Here is a 16,078-nt window from a genome sequence, read left to right as displayed (position 1 = left end):
GCAGAAACTAGGCTTAGGGGTCATCGACAATTTTGAAAGCATTATCAGAAATAAGGTAATAGGTTAAATTGTTGTTATAATATATTTATATAATCCTGAAGTTACCACCATATCCATGGTGGCAGTAATTCCAGGTATCCCTTAGACTAATATATGCACAATTAAGTGGAGCAAGCTGGGTGGGTGTATTGGTGCTCCTGCATGTGAAAAGAAGTGCAAGGCACGTGTTAATGTACAACTACAGTACATTTTATTAATGGCAACATTATGGGCAGAACTTTGTGTTAGTTCCAGCACAAGGCAATTGCACTTGCAGATGTAAATTATCCTTAGGCTTTGCGTGTCAAGATTACCTTTTTTTAAGTTTTGCTTCTTTGAAACTCTCATATACGAGGCCCATAACATTTGCCTTGGCTTGTTTGTTTACTGCATTTTCTAATTGCCATTACCCTAGGATTATTATGTTGATATTATAATGAAAATGTTGATATTATAATGAAAAGTTTCATGTGCCTGCAGCTTTTCCATGAGCCAACTTTACAACAATGTTCCAGCAAGTGCACCAAATGCATCTAGTTAGTATAACGTATACTGTAGTATCCCTCATTCAGCCTTTCTTGTATTACAGAGCTGTGAGGATTTACTGGCTGCTACGGAGCACACCAGACAATCAAAGTAAAAGGGTACAAAAATGTTCCATACAACTACTGATCCATGAGGTGGCCCAATTCAAAGCTCATATTACAGGTCTCAGAATTGTCTACGTTCAGGTCATATCAATTGCACATTAAACATATGGCTTGGAGAACAGCACTGTAATAATTTACAGAATGTCTTCCAAAATATCATGTCACAATGATGTTATCAAATTGCTCAGATAGGCTCCATATGCAATAGGTGTGTTGGATGTGTTATGCTAAAGGAATATTACACATCCAACAACTCACAATAGATGAAAGCAATTCCCTACAAACTATTTTATAAATCACAATACACAAACTTAAAGTTGAGACAGTTCATTCTCATTTATATTGTGTATATGCTTCCAAATTTGAATGCACTTTTTGTTCTTGTTTTAACTAAAGGAGGGATAATAACATGAAGTAGACTTCTTGGTAGATGCTGGGATATATGAAAAATCAGAGAGTCTTACAGTGAGGTTTGTGGCACCACAAGCTGCAGCCCTGTACCATCTAGTCATGGACAACTATTACATACAGGCTTGCTTGTGTGCTGCCCTCCTATGATATCCCACATATTAACAGATTTTTAAGCAGATCCATTAGAAAGCCTGTTTGCAGCTTGAATGTGCTCTGTTTAATGAGGGTGGTTGTAAGTTCAGATGAATGCATTACAAAAATTGGTCAACTTGTTGACAAAGATGATGCTGGGCAGCAAACTGGAAAATGAGGTTCAATGTTGATTAATGCAAGGTTATGCACTTTGGCAAAAATCATATAAATGCAAGTTCTACACTAAATGGCAGTGTGTTGGGAGTTTCCTTAAATGAGAAGGATCTAGGGGTTTTTGTAGATAACAAGTTGTCTAATTCTGGGCAGTGTCATTCTGTGGCTACTAAAGCAAATAAAGTTTGCTGTAAGAATACATTTGTCTGGAATTGGTGAAGCATTTAGGTTTGAGGTGGTTGTGGGAACCTATGCTTTGCCTATTAACATTGGATTCTGGGTTCTTCTGACCAACATACAATTAGAAATTCTTTGATTTTACTCCAGCAATTCCAATACAATACCATTCAATGGCCTTCTCAAGAATCCACCTTGAATAGAGCAGATTATTATTAATAGAAGAGACCATGTCAAGAAAGGAAAACAAAGTTGACCTAAGGTCAAATAAAAAATGATATGCCCTTAAATAATCTATAAAATGGAACAATGAAAACAAGAAAACAAAAACATTTGGTTATCCGTAGTTTAACTCAGCCTCCGATTTCCTAATACTGGATGACAATTTACTACTTTTCAGTCAAGAAATATTTACGATAGCTTGGGGGTGGCCAGAATTTAATGATCGAACATCACAAGTAACCTAGGATTACTATGAGTACACCCTTTCTGTTACCCAGCCCATGTTAACTTTTATTGCTTATAATATTTGTTCATGCTGTTCCTGCTTTTTTTGCACAGCACTCAAAGTAAATATTAATGTTTATAAAATAATAGTATATGGCAGGTCCATGCAGCCTCCACATGAAGGGTTGTAGGCAAAAGGTGACAGCAGTGCTTGTGAGTATTCTCATCTGAAATGTCTGCCCAAGATTACTCTCTAGTGAGGAAAATGGCATTCTGGGAGATTCTGAGGTAAGTGACTGTTGATATGGACAGAAGACAGATGGTTCCATTTTAGAATTACAGCTGTCATAGGTGAGATAGCTGCCCATAAGATTATGTCAGCCATAAAGCTGATTTCTGCCAAGGTATTAGCATATCAACTAGTACCTCGGCATTCTGCACAACTATTTCCCATTTCAGTAATAAAATTACTCTGTTCTGGCTTTTTTATGAGATACAGAGATATTATTTTTTATCAAGTAAAGCATTTTTTTCTATTGTAATTTGGTGCAAATTCAGAGAAACAATACCATACTGTAAATCCAGGAATGTAAAATAGCAGACTTTTATCCCTGTATCCACTTGCATTTTTGATGTACGCTGGGAGTTGTCCCTCTCTCCTTTGCTGCAAGGCCTGCATTAAGTAGCCATTTAGTGCCCTTTCACACTCAAGCACTTTTCCCATACAATTGGTAAAAAGGCTGGCATGCTAAACAAAGTGTTATGGCTGATGATCTTGACATATCTGAATTTACAATCATTTCGACAAATTATAAGAGGTTAAATGTTCCCTTAATCTTTCTCTTTAGATCCCAAAGGTGATAACCACATATTAGACTTGACATTACCATGTTTTTTGCCAATTTATACCTGCTAACATTCCCACAATTAGATATTTGTTGGTCAAGTACCTGATCTACCTGGGCCAGACCCTCAGACAACTAGCTATACCACTAACCCAGCACTTGATCTATCTCTTGTCCACACCCCCAAGCAAACAAGTCAGATGCCACATCCTTATCTAACTGCCTTATAGTACTTTATCACCCTGTCCACATCCTGATCCAACTAGCCATACACCCATGCAAGCATCTGATCTCACCTGGCCACCCCCTTTTAGCCATGAGATAAGTGGTAAGGTAGTGGTTTGGCTCTATAAACATAGTTGTTCTCAGACTGGGGGCTGGGCCCCTCTAGCAACATTTCTGCTATAACTTGAACCCTTGAAAGGATGCTCATCCCCCTTGGGCATTATGTTAAACAACCAAAGATATGAAACAAAAAGCACATTTGAGAAATTATAATATTCAAGAAGAAGTTGGCAAATGTTGGGGCCAAATAAGAGACTGAGATGAGTGACAACTGCTTTATTCTGTATTTCTATATTTTTTTGTAATTTAAGACTAATGTGAAAACACAGCAACATAGTTAAATTCAACTCATCTTAAAGTATTCCACCTTACTCAATTCGGAAGAAAGCCACATGAAAAAAGCTGCAGCTCCCTCTAGTGCAGAAATGGAAATCGGCTCTCTATTATAGCTGGGCCCTCGGCCATAATGGAAGTAGAAATAGAGGAAGATTTAAAAATGAAATGCATGTAGGTGAAAAAGTAATATATCTTGAGATAATCCATCTGAAAATACCAACACTCAGTATCTCGATATTGCCTGAAAAGCATGCAATAGTAAAAGTTTGGAAGAAATCTCCTTTCAACAGACACAGCTCTCTGTTTTGTGTAGTTGCCATTTTTATAATACCTATATCTCTATATATTCTCTCAACATATTTCTACAGTTTGTAAAAAAGGGCAACTTTCTTGCAATAGTTGTATATTTTAAACCTCTTCCCAAGAGCTAAAACACTGCTGTCCGCTAGAAGGGGCAAAATTCAATTGTTAGGTAGAAGATCTCAGGCTGAAGTCTAGTTAGGGATAGGTTGGGGCTAAACACTTATTTAATTTCCTAGAAACCATAGCAATTTCACTATTAGAACCATGTTTGTATGTACCTGTAACCTTGTTAGAGAAGCCTGATCTCATGCTGCACCAAAAAAGGTTGTTTCAACCCATGCCATGCTGTTCCCTCCTTAGAGGGCTCCAGGCAGCATTTCTGTTTGTGGATACAGTTACTAGATGGTTAAAGGGGACCTGTAACCCACACATAAAAAGCTGAATAATACAATTCCTTTGCAAATTATGTTACCCAAATCACTTTTTTATTAAAACATCAATAACTGTTTTAAATGTATTGAGAAATCTGAGCTGTCACATATTGCCTGACCCACCTCTATGCCTGTAGGCAATTGCTTTCACTTCAGTTCTGCATTTACTAGATGTTACTGCACTTCTCACATTCCCCCTCCCTACTCACACTCTATAATTGTACACCAAGTACATGGGCATCGCCATTAGGTCCCCAATTGTGATGCATATAGATACCATTTTGGGTTAATTCAGAACTTTTCTTACTAATAGGGCCCCAGAATGGCACCTGCCTGCTTTCCTGTGATTGTGAATTCCAAGACTGAAATAAACACAATGCAAATAATTTATATAGTGTAAGTAAAGTTTATTATTTCAACTAACATTAGGGAAAATTATTTGGAAGTATCTGATCGGGTAACAGGTATTTGCTTGTTATTGCTCTCTCGCACGACTGCCTTGTGATGTCCATGTGATCTGCTCCTGAGGATGAGTCCAGGCTCACGATGGATGCAGAAGGAAAAGAAAAGAACAACAGTTAGAGAGAGGAGAAAAGATTAAATGCTGGTAAGTGTAGCATTGTGATTAGTATGCAAACCCCTGCTCTACTGTTTTTATCGCTACACTCTGCATAGATTCCTCTATCAGATGCTGGAAGTTATAGTTTAGTTAGGGGAGGGGGGTCAGGTTACATACAGCATACTCACTGTCCTCCGTGTTCTTTATATTTCAAGACTCCCTTAACTGAAAGTCAGGAGATAAAACCCTATTCATTGGGTGCCCTGGACACAATATTTTGGCATGTTACAAGATGGCTGCAAACAGGGATTGCGAGAGAGAGAGCAGCAGCAGTGCATTATGGTTTGATGATAAATTACAGTACCTGTGTTTTTTCGGGGATTGATGGAAGCTATGGGAAGATTACTATTAATGGAATTACTTATGGTTTGTGGAATAGCTGATCTGGGGATAATGGGAAATCAGAATTATAAATTCATTGCAAATTACAAAATTTTAAGTTATTAAGTTATATGTTTTGGGGCTTTTAGGGTGACCCATTGATCAATGAATGGTAATTAAATGTAGGTGAACAGAGTTAAGGATTACAGTACTATAAAGAGACTGAGTTTTGGATATGATTAATGATTTTAATCAGATTTTTCTTATGATATAATATGTGTCATTTTGTCACGTGGCCTACTTTGATCTATTTTGTCACCAGGATAAAACACCAATAAATGACCTGAATGCTATTAACTTCATATCTTGGTCTACCTTCTGCACAGCAAATTTATAGTACTGTATATGTTTAGAGTTGTGGTTTTATAGGTTTTCCTTTTAGGAAAGTTTTGTTCTAAATATTGGGGTGGTTATTTACAATATCAGATACTCCGCTTACAAAAACATTTAGATTGGGTTATTTTATGTATATGAATGGGGGCCTTTTACCTTTAGAACTATTTATCTTTATGTAAAATACATTTTAACTTTAAACCTTAACATCTAATCTACCACTACTATCTGATAAATCTTGGAACGAGAACCCTTCCAGGACGGTGTTGTTACTGTCGTCATCACTTGAAACCGTCAAAGATGATGAAGTTTCTCCAGTTGAGTCGCTGAAGTCCCCATATGAAGACTACAAAAAAAAGAACAATTTTTATATTTTTTATCTACTTAACAACAAAATGTTTCACAATTTCTAAGGATTATAAAATCTGTAAAAACCTAAAAGTGATCTGTCATTACTGGGTGTGCAGATGGCTCATGTGCTGCTTAAAAATCCATTCCGGCACAGTTCAGACTTTAACAGTAAAGCAGCACTTTCCCATTGCTTAATTCAGTCATATACTTACCACCATGGGCTTGAAGGGTGGTTTTATCGTGCGGTTTTCCAGTTTGACCCAGTCGACAGATGCATAGAAAGGGTGCTCCCTGATGTTCCCGGTGGTTCCAAGACGTTGATGGCGATCTTTCTTCAGTAGCTGAAAAAAAAACAACATTGTAAATGTGCTACCAGAGGCCTTAAATGCCATTTGGACATTCTATCTAATGAGTCGTACATATCATACAGAAGTAACTGGAGTTATGCATTGAAAAAGCCTCTAGCCATGAAAAATAGCACAGATAATAAAGTCATCCTGGGAGCCTGTGATGCACATAATAATTATTTTCAACAGTATGTGTGAGAGTAGGCACCAAATGATCCAGCTACATACCTAAAGGTGGCCACACACGGGCAAATTAAAGCTGCCGGTCCTTTAGACTGATTCGGAATCTTATCTGCCCCTTTGTGGGGGTTCCCGACGGGTCCTCCCGATCGATATCAAGCCAAATATCTGCCATATATCGATCAAGCAAGTTTGTTTTTTTCTGTGATCCAGGACCGATGCGGTCCTGTGACCCATCTGCGCCCATTCATAGTATTGTATTCAATCGTTTGACCCCAGGATTCACCCGATATCACCCTGCAGTTAGTGGGCAAATAGGGTTAAGATCCGCTTGTTTGGCGACCTCACCAAACGAGCGGATCTAATAGTGTATGGCTGGTTGCCAGTCTATTTACTTGGCCATAGGCTGCACAAACAGAATTATGGCTACTGGAATTGCAGCTAAAGTACACAGTGATAGCTTTGGCTATGCCCTTTTCTACTAAGACCACACCCTGCTTTGTAGGAGCTTTACACCGATTCTTAATTTAGGCTGAGGTTATTGAACACAGGAATACATACAGTTACATACAAAAATGTGTTCCAAAAAGACATTTTAAGCTACATTTCTTTTTTATTATTCCATAATACAATTGCTTATACCCACCGCTTGCAGGAGATCCACCAGTTCTGTGCTGCAAATGCTGCTATATTCGGGCTCTTTGTCGACTACCGATTGCTCGTTGTTAAATGGAAAAAGATTGGTAGCCATTTTGTAGATGACAACACCCAATGACCACCAGTCGGCTGCTGCGTTGTACTCCTTCCTTTTGATCACCTTGAAAAGAAAGAACAGATCATTTCTGTAAACAAGGTTCCTTGGAAAGAAGGAATAGATCATTTACCCATTGCTGTTACTGTTACTGTTAAGATACTGGACTTCATAGCAAATCATAATACTATGAGTTTGTGTCAGTATGGTTTTATGCGTAATAGATCTTGCCAGACTAACTTAATTTCTTTTTACGAGAATGTAAGTAGAGACCTCGATTCTGGGATGGCAGTGGTTGTGATTTACTTAGACTTTGCTAAAGCATTTGATACAGTGCCACACAAAAGGTTACTGGTTAAATTAAGGAATGTTGGCCTGGAACATAGTATTTGTACCTGGATAGAGAACTGGCTAAAAGATAGACTACAAAGAGTGGTGGTAAATGGAACATTTTCTAATTGGACCAGTGTTGTTAGTGGAGTACCACAGGGCTCTGTACTAGGTCCCTTGCTTTTCAACTTGTTTATTAATGACCTGGAGGTGGGCATTGCAAGTACTGTTTCTATATTTGCAGATGATACTAAATTGTGCAGAACTATAGGTTCCATGCAGGATGCTGCCACTTTGCAGAGTGATTTGTCTAAGTTGGAAAACTGGGCAGCAAACTGGAAAATGAGGTTCAATGTTGATAAATGCAGGTTATGCACTTTGGCAAAAATCATATAAATGCAAGTTATACACTAAATGGCAGTGTGTTGGGAGTTTCCTTAAATGAAAAGGATCTAGGGGTTTTTGTAGATAACAAGTTGTCTAATTCTGGGCAGTGTCATTCTGTGGTCACTAAAGCAAATACAGTTCTGTCTTGCATAAAAAAGGGCATTAACTCAAGGGATGAAAACATAATTATGCCTCTTTATAGGTCCCTGGTGAGGCCTCATCTGGAGTATGCAGTGCAGTTTTGGACTCGTCCTTAAGAGGGATATAAATGAGCTGGAGAGAGTGCAGAGACGTGCAACTAAATTGGTTAGAGGGACGGAAGACTTAAATTATGAGGGTAGACTGTCAAGGTTGGGGTTGTTTTCTCTGGAAAAAAGGCGCTTGCGAGGGGATATGATTACACTTTACAAGTACATTAGAGGACATTATAGACAAATGGCAGGGGACCTTTTTACCCATAAAGAGGATCACCGTACCAGAGGCCACCCCTTTAGACTAGAAGAAAAGAACTTTCATTTGAAGCAACGTAGGGGGTTCTTCACAGTCAGGACAGTGAGGTTGTGGAATGCACTGCCGGGTGATGTTGTGATGGCTGATTCAGTTAATGCCTTTAAGAATGGCTTGGATGATTTTTTGGACAGACATAATATCAAAGGCTATTGTGATACTAAACTCTATAGTTAGTATAGGTATGGGTATATAGAATTTTAATTAAAAGTAGGGAGGGGTGTGTGTATGGATGCTAGGTTTTCATTTGGAGGGGTTGAACTTGATGGACTTTGTCTTTTTTCAACCCAATTTAACTATGTAACTATGTGCATGTGTAGGAGTAGGGAACTGTGTTTCTCACCTCCGGTGCCATATATCCACGTGTTCCGGCTCTGCCTCTGGTGGTGGTGTTGTTGCGGAAGATGCAGTTAACTGCCAGACCAAAGTCAGCAATTTTGATATGGCCTTCATGGTCTAGCAGGATGTTGGCTGGTTTGAGGTCACTGCAAAAATAAGATAAGAAAAACTCAGATTAGCAAATGTGCCACATGGAATTCTTTCTGTGCAGCAGTGGATCAGAGTAAGATGCAGTGTCGGACTGGCCCACCAGGATACCAGGAAAACTCCCGGTGGGCCCAGGTGTCAGTGGCCCCTCATGCTGCTAAACATTTAGCCTATTTCATGGCCATTCCCTATTTCTATAAGAACAAAGAGGTCAAATAGATGGAATAATAGATTATAGTATTATAATATGTAAAGAAAAGAGACTAGGAGCTGAGAGGTTGAGTGAGGAGAGGAAGAATAATAGTTCTGAGAGTGGACCCCAGGTCTAAGGTTTTTGGCTGGGCCCCTGATCAAAGGTTTTTTTGGTGGGCCCCGGGTGTCCCAGTCGGACACTGGTAACATGCAGCCTATACACATACTACTTTGATTTATGTTGCACTGCATGTAAAGTCACATGTATTTGTGTGTAATTATTTAATGCAGATGGTAAAATCCAGTGTAAAAAGAGGTGTTAACTGGAAAATAAATCATTCTCAGCACAGCAAAGTATTTAAACCTGGGTTGACTTAGTAGGCCTATGGTGTAAATCAGAGGAGTCATTACTGACATTACTGATACAAATTCTATGGTGAGGAGGGGAACATCTGTCCTGAGCCTGCCAGTGCTTTAAAGTTTTGGGCACATTGTCATACCGGCAGACCCTACATGGAGAAACATTTTCTGCTCCTTTAATTGTAGTTGCATTACTTTTAATTGAATGATGCTCAAAATGAATGATTTAAGGAAGATTTGCCCTTAATATAAACATAATATAAAGACAGGTGGGAAATCAGAGATGAGAGCATTTTACTAACCGGTGGATGATCCCTTTGGAATGAAGGAATTGCAGGCCGCAAATCATCTCTGCTGAGTAGAACCTTATTAAAGGGAAGAAAAAAAATAAATATTTCCTCAGTGACTACATATACTATTATCCATTATTAATCCTTTATTATAAGTAAGCAGAATCAGCATCAAGACAAAAAAACATGACATTGTAATGTTTGGATTTCGCTGTGTTACTGCACACTTAAAGCAAAACGGAGACTTTTAGACTTCTATAAGCAAACTCATAAATGCCCATAATTCTTCACAGTAGCCCACAGTGTATATAAGTGAATCACAGTAACTTGTAGCCCACAGTGTCGCTAATATACAGTTTCATAAAAACCCAAACAGTAAATTCATTAACTTCCATTATCCCTATGAAGTGTTCCATAGTCTTCACTGAGCCAATGAGATATTATACAACCTGCAATGTTCCTATTAGGTGCCCCACGTCCCAAACTGTCTCCCAGTATATGACAAACTCTTTCACAATCCTCCCCAAAAAGTGTTTCCATAGCCAACAATGATCTAAACACCCTCAAATAACTTTCTCGAATAGCTCACAATCACATATGTGGACTAGCTTTGCAGTGCCACAGTAAACTGCCCCATAGCATACAATCCCCTTGTTATAGTAAGTGTACAGTAATCGTTATATAATTCATGTCGTTCCCAGTACAGCTGCACAATATTCCCAAGTCATTTCAGACTGGAACTTTTGCAATCCCTGTATCTCTACCACTGCAATTAACTTGAGGAATAATGAACATTTACAAGTGGTTTATTACTCACACGATGTTGTCTGTCTTTATGATTCCTTGTCCACTCATCAGATCGTGAAGGGTTCCCCCGCCAATATACTCCAAGATGATATATGCTACTATCTGGTGAGGAAGACAAACAAGGAGAGATATTTAAGTAAACAATACACTGTAGGGTAGCATCCAAAGATATATCAATATCAGCAGCTTGAATGCACATGCACTAAATTAAATATGTCAAATGCATCAAGAATTGCTGGATTTATATCAGATTGCTAAACTTTACTGTGGAACAATTCCCCATGGAAAAAAAGTCTCATCATACTGTATATAAGTATCCTGAGGGTGGGATATTATGCCAAGACTGTTTGGCTGGGGGGCCCAAATACAAGTAAATAAATATTTTAATGATATCTGTATGATGTCCCCCCATCTCCCTGAAAAGTCTTCACCTCAATAAGCATTTCCTTTAAATCTGCATTTTTGAACTCACTTAGCAGAGAAACTTCAGTCCAACAGTCCAACAAGTTCTCCAAATGATCCAACGTTTTACTCATAAAGCTAATTACTAACATTAGTTACCCATAGCAATCAATAACATGTTTGCTTTAAAATAGGTAACCAGTAAATACTTGCTGATTGGTTGCTATGGGTTACTGCTCCTGGGAAAACTCATGTCCCTTTTATTACATTGCCCCATATATTGTGTAATGGGTCATCTTGCCAACAGCAAATATTAAACTGGGGAAAGAACGTGTATACTTTTAGGGCTTTGTTGTGGTGGAAGAGTTCTCCATCTGGGGTGAAGGCCTTTAGGGAATGGTCATCCATTTGGGGGGTGCAATCAGTCCCATTGTGAACAAACGTTGTCAAAGTTAGGGACCTGAGAGACGTATAATGCTAAATAATCCATGTGGAGAATATCCTCAATTACAGCTTTAAGTTCCACCAGGGTTGGTGGCTGCAACTGCTCAATGTTACATTTAATATCCTTTCATTGTAGGGGTTTAATAGTCTTATTGCAATGACACAAATCTATTACCTTTGTCTGGAAGGCCGCATAGGCATGGCACAGGAAAGGGCTTCCCCTCGCAATCTGTAGGACATGAGCTTCCATCTCAGTCAGCGGTGTCTTCTCCGAGATCTTCACTGCCACTAGCTTTTTCTTGCTGGTCCAAGAAGCCAACATGACCTGAGAAAGGCAGAGGGGAGAGCAAATATTACTTTAACATTACACACATTTCCAGAGATAGCCAAGAGAATGTGTATGATAACAGATCTATAAGTATTTCTATTTCAGACTATCAACTTTATACTACAGTTATGTGGGACTAATAAGAAAGAACAGGCACTGTCCACAAACAGATAGAACTTCTCCAACAGAGATGCTGCAGAAACATAAATGGAACATGGAGATATTATATACGTGAGTATCGCATTATAATGTTTCTTAATAATGTTTGGAAATAAAGTTGGTGTTGCATGTTTGGGGTACAAAAAGGTGGTGGGCTAAACCCCAAAAATCCCTCCTGTTCCATTACCCTAAAATAAAATCAGAATTCTGTACTCGGATTCTATCCCTCAGATTAACACTTCATTCATATTTCTAAGTTATCACTGTTTTGGCAGAGGGTGTTTTTTACAAGTCCCCACTCTCCAAATGTATCTGCTTATATTCTTAGATATATAGATATAGAGAAATGCCCCTTAGGAAACAAACCCATTACTTGCCTTGCCAAAGTTCCCCTGCCCAAGCTCAAAATGGAATATGAAGCTGCTGATGTCAAGTTGGGCAGGTTTTGTGGCTGGAACACAGGGTCTCTTCTTTCTGTGGCTTCCTCCTCCTGTTGGGAAGAAATCACATTAACAACTCTCACTGCAAATACAGTGTCTCTTATAGGGGAAATATACCCTGATAAGCATTAGGGTTTCATTCAATCTATTTTATATAAAATGTTTATACAATTAAGACCTCCACACAACTTACAAAGGGAATATGTCAGAACTATACAAGGCAATAGGAATAGTTGATAAAGGAGCTAAACTAGGGGAGCTGGCTATCTCTGACACAGGGATTGCTAATGAGGTACCCAGACTTTTCTTAATATGATGTGACAGTGTGATCTGGTCTTCAGCCACTGTATCCCTTATCATTGATATAAAGACCCATCCATTTCCTGAGCTGGAAATAATGATCTCCCTTTATCCAACTGCAGTGAGATTTCTAGAGACCACTGGGAGGATACAGAATCCAATAGGCCCCATATTGTATCTATCACACATTGCCCCTGCAGATCCTTATTACCTGCACAGATAAACCTGTTCAGTATCCAGCACCTCCCTCAGTCAGCCACTCTCAATTGCCAATTGGTTTATCCCAACTGACATCTGCACTAGAGTCTGCAGCCTTGTTTCTTAACCTTGGGTCCCCATATGTTACTGGACTACAACTCCCAGAATTCTTCATCATACAGCCAATGGTTAAAGCTTTATGTAAGTTGCAGTCCAACAATATGTAGGGATTAAATGCTAAGAAACAAGTATCTTGACCATAAACACATGCCAGCTTATCAACAGAAATGGACAGATAAATGTTTGCAATGAATCTAAGGTTTCATCAGTAGCCAACAGTATCATATTCAATACACATGGAACTTCCATAACCCTAGGGGAGATGCACATAAAAGGACTAGGGCTGATTTACTAAATAGATCTAATAGATTGCTGATTGAGGATATTTTCAAACTGATTGCTGCTATGGGCAACTGCATTTAGCACTTATATTTCCAAATGAGCCCAACTGTTTCAGCATATTAAAGCTAGTTAATAACATTACAATGCACTCAGTTGCAATATGAACAAATTAATGGAAGAGTAAATAGGAAATATGCTAAAGACCCTTGTGTGGATGATTCTCCTTACCTGCGCTGCTCTCTGGGCTCCTTGATCTTTTCTGCTGGAACTTCTTTTCTTCCTGCTCTTTGCTCTTCTTCCTGCTATTTTCTTTTATGTTTTTATTCTTTTCAATGCTCTTCTCTGATTTTTTAGCTTTTTTGCTCCTCCGTCTCTGCTCTGATTTTTCCTCATCATCTTCACGACTCCTTTTCAATTTCCTCCAAGCTTCTGATCCTCGATCATTTTTTTGAAAGCACTTAGGCTTCATTTTGGCTTTTCTGCCCTCCTCTAGTCCTGCTTCTCTCCTCTAGTCCTGCTTCTCTCCTCTAGTCCTCCTTTACACCTAAATTACTCCTTCTCTTAGTCCTCCTTAACTCCTCTCTCCCTCCTTCTCACCACTAGTCCTCCTTAACTAGTCTTATCCTCCTCTCCTCTAGTCCACCTTAACTCCTTTTTTCCTCCTTCTCTTCTCTAGTCCTTCTTTACACCTCTCTTCCTCCTTCTCTCCTCTAGTCCTCCTTCTCTCCCCTTTTCCTCTCCTATAGTCCTCCTTCGCTCCTCTAGTCCTCCTTCTCTCTACTTTCAGACACTTATTATCTCTCCCACCACTCACTAAACTCTCCTCTAGTCACTTTTTGCTCCTTCACTATCTCTTGTCTGTCGTTAGCTGCTCCCCTCTCTCCAACCAACTGTTGACTGGTCCACTATCCTCTGCTCTGGTGGCTGTAACTGTCACTATGTGACAGTTAAACGGTTAGTAAGACAGTTGAACCCCAGACTAATGCAAAATGTTACTATTGCCTTCAATTCTAAAGTTCTCTATATCACAAGGTGAAATCGTGAAAAGTAGAACTCCTTATAACTCCTCTATTCCTCCTTCTCTCCTTTAATCCTTCTTCTCTCCACTAGTCCTCCTTAACTCCACTCTTCCTCCTCACCTCTAGTCCTCCTTAATTCCTATCTTTCTCCTCTCTTCTAGTCTTCCTTCTCTCCTCTAGTTCTCCTTCTCACCTCTAGTCTACCTTAACTCCTCTCTTCCTCCTTCTCTACAATAGTTCTCCTTCTCACCTCTAGTCTTGCTTAACTCCTCTCTTCCTCCTTCTCTCCTCTAGTCCTCCTTCTCTCCTCTAGTCCTCCTTCTCTCTTATAGTCCTCCTTTGCTCCTCTAGTCTACCTTCTCTCCACACAAATCTCTCCCAACACTCACTAAACTCTCCTCTAGTCGCTTTTTGCTCCTTCACTATCTCTTGTCTGTCGTTAGCTGCTCCCCTCTCTCCAACCAACTGTTGACTGGTCCACTATCCTCTGCTATGCTGCTTGTAACGGTCACTATGTGTCAGTCAAACTTGATGGCTAGGGCTATAGTTGAATTTTATACATAATATATATAATATATATAAGTTGCCTACAACTTACTTTATAGGTTCCTTTTAAGGCCTTGCCTTGAGTATGTAGTGCAGTGTTGGCCTCCAATCCTTAATAAGGATATTAAAGAGCTGGACAAAGTGCAGAGGCAGGCAACTAAACTGGTTACAGGGATGGAAGACTAGAGGAAAACAACTTTCATTTGAAGCACCATAGGTGGTTCTTCATAGTGAGGACAGTGAGGCTGTAGAATGCCCTGCTGGAAGATGTTGTGATGGCTGGTGCTATTGGTGCCTTTAAGAGGGGGTTGGATGATTTCTTGGACAAGCATAATATCCAAGGCTATTGTCATAGTAAAATCTACAATTAGTATAGAATATATAGTTTATAAGAGTATATGGAGGGGTCGGTGTGAGTGTGTTTATGTTTGTGCACTGGGTTTCATTTGGAGGAGTTGAACTTTGTCTTTTTTCAACCAAACGTAACTATGTAACTATGACTGTGAAAGATAAATACCATGATAATGCAGAGAAGTCTCAGTAAAACTGAAAGCATGTACTATGGTTTTGAAGGATATAACCTACAGTTGGAGAGTGATGATTATTTATATATAAAATCTCATTTATTATCTACCTAGCAATGGTATTTGCACAACCTAGCAAGGGTATTCTGTAGGCAGACTAGACTAGAGTGTTCTTATGGGTAAAATTAGGAAATTTCAATAAAAGTTATCAATTATCTCCACCCAAATAATACAAAAAAAAAAACCATTTGTTTAATGAAAGAAAATATAGTTCTAAGAAAATGTCCATTATACATCAACAGAAATTGAAAGCAATTCAGTAGCTGTCCTATCTATTCCTCCACCTGACATATCCCACTGAAGCAATTAAGCAGTACTCTTTTTGTTTTAACAATTCAAGAGTTCCCCTTTTAAGTTTTAATAAGGGTTTCAGGTTCACTTGAAAAATCAGGGATACCTATATTAAATGCAAACTAACAACCCCATCCGTGCTTTTTATGCAAAAATAGGTTTGTAAGGGAGCTAGGAAAAAAAGAATTTTAGAAAGTCCAATTAACAGAATAGTATTCTTTTTTTATATTTCTTTTAAATATTTTTGGAATCGATTTATCTTGCTGGATCTCATAATGTGTAATAATTTATTTAGACCAATAACATTCAGGAGGAATGTGTTCTGTCTCCAAATAGATCTGTCATGATTTTATTTTTTCAAAATGACAACTGAAGATTCCAAAAGTCACAAGAAAACCAAAAGAATACAGTTGG

At 38.8% G+C, this 16,078-nt stretch overlaps 1 protein-coding gene across 1 annotated transcript; it reads right to left on the bottom strand.

Annotated features, from left to right (window-relative positions):
- Positions 1-4,620: 4,620 nt before the first annotated feature.
- On the bottom strand, positions 4,621-14,415 carry LOC121397018 (protein kinase C delta type-like). Its single transcript, XM_041572707.1, has 9 exons — positions 13,453-14,415; positions 12,262-12,374; positions 11,573-11,722; positions 10,562-10,653; positions 9,757-9,819; positions 8,760-8,901; positions 7,088-7,258; positions 6,127-6,255; positions 4,621-5,909 (listed from the first exon to the last, which is right to left on the bottom strand). The coding sequence occupies exons 1-9, from the start codon at positions 13,691-13,693 to the stop codon at positions 5,760-5,762; spliced, it is 1,251 nt and encodes a 416-aa protein (XP_041428641.1). The 5' UTR covers positions 13,694-14,415; the 3' UTR covers positions 4,621-5,759.
- Between the last annotated feature and the right edge of the window lie 1,663 nt (positions 14,416-16,078).

This window comes from Xenopus laevis, chromosome 8L (assembly GCF_017654675.1).
Source record: "Xenopus laevis strain J_2021 chromosome 8L, Xenopus_laevis_v10.1, whole genome shotgun sequence".
Classification (NCBI taxonomy): Eukaryota; Metazoa; Chordata; class Amphibia; order Anura; family Pipidae; genus Xenopus; species Xenopus laevis.
This window is presented reverse-complemented; position numbering and strand designations above follow the sequence as displayed.

Bases quoted from the DNA above. Each gene is read 5' to 3' on its own strand.
- LOC121397018 (XM_041572707.1), bottom strand. From the start codon at position 13,693: ATGAAGCCTAAGTGCTTTCAAAAAAATGATCGAGGATCAGAAGCTTGG. The intron at 10,654-11,572 runs GTAATAGATTTG...CTTCCTCACCAG, and splicing joins ATGCGGCCTTCCAGACAAAG to ATAGTAGCATATATCATCTT. The intron at 5,910-6,126 runs GTAAGTATATGA...TTTTTTTTGTAG, and splicing joins CACCCTTCAAGCCCATGGTG to TCTTCATATGGGGACTTCAG.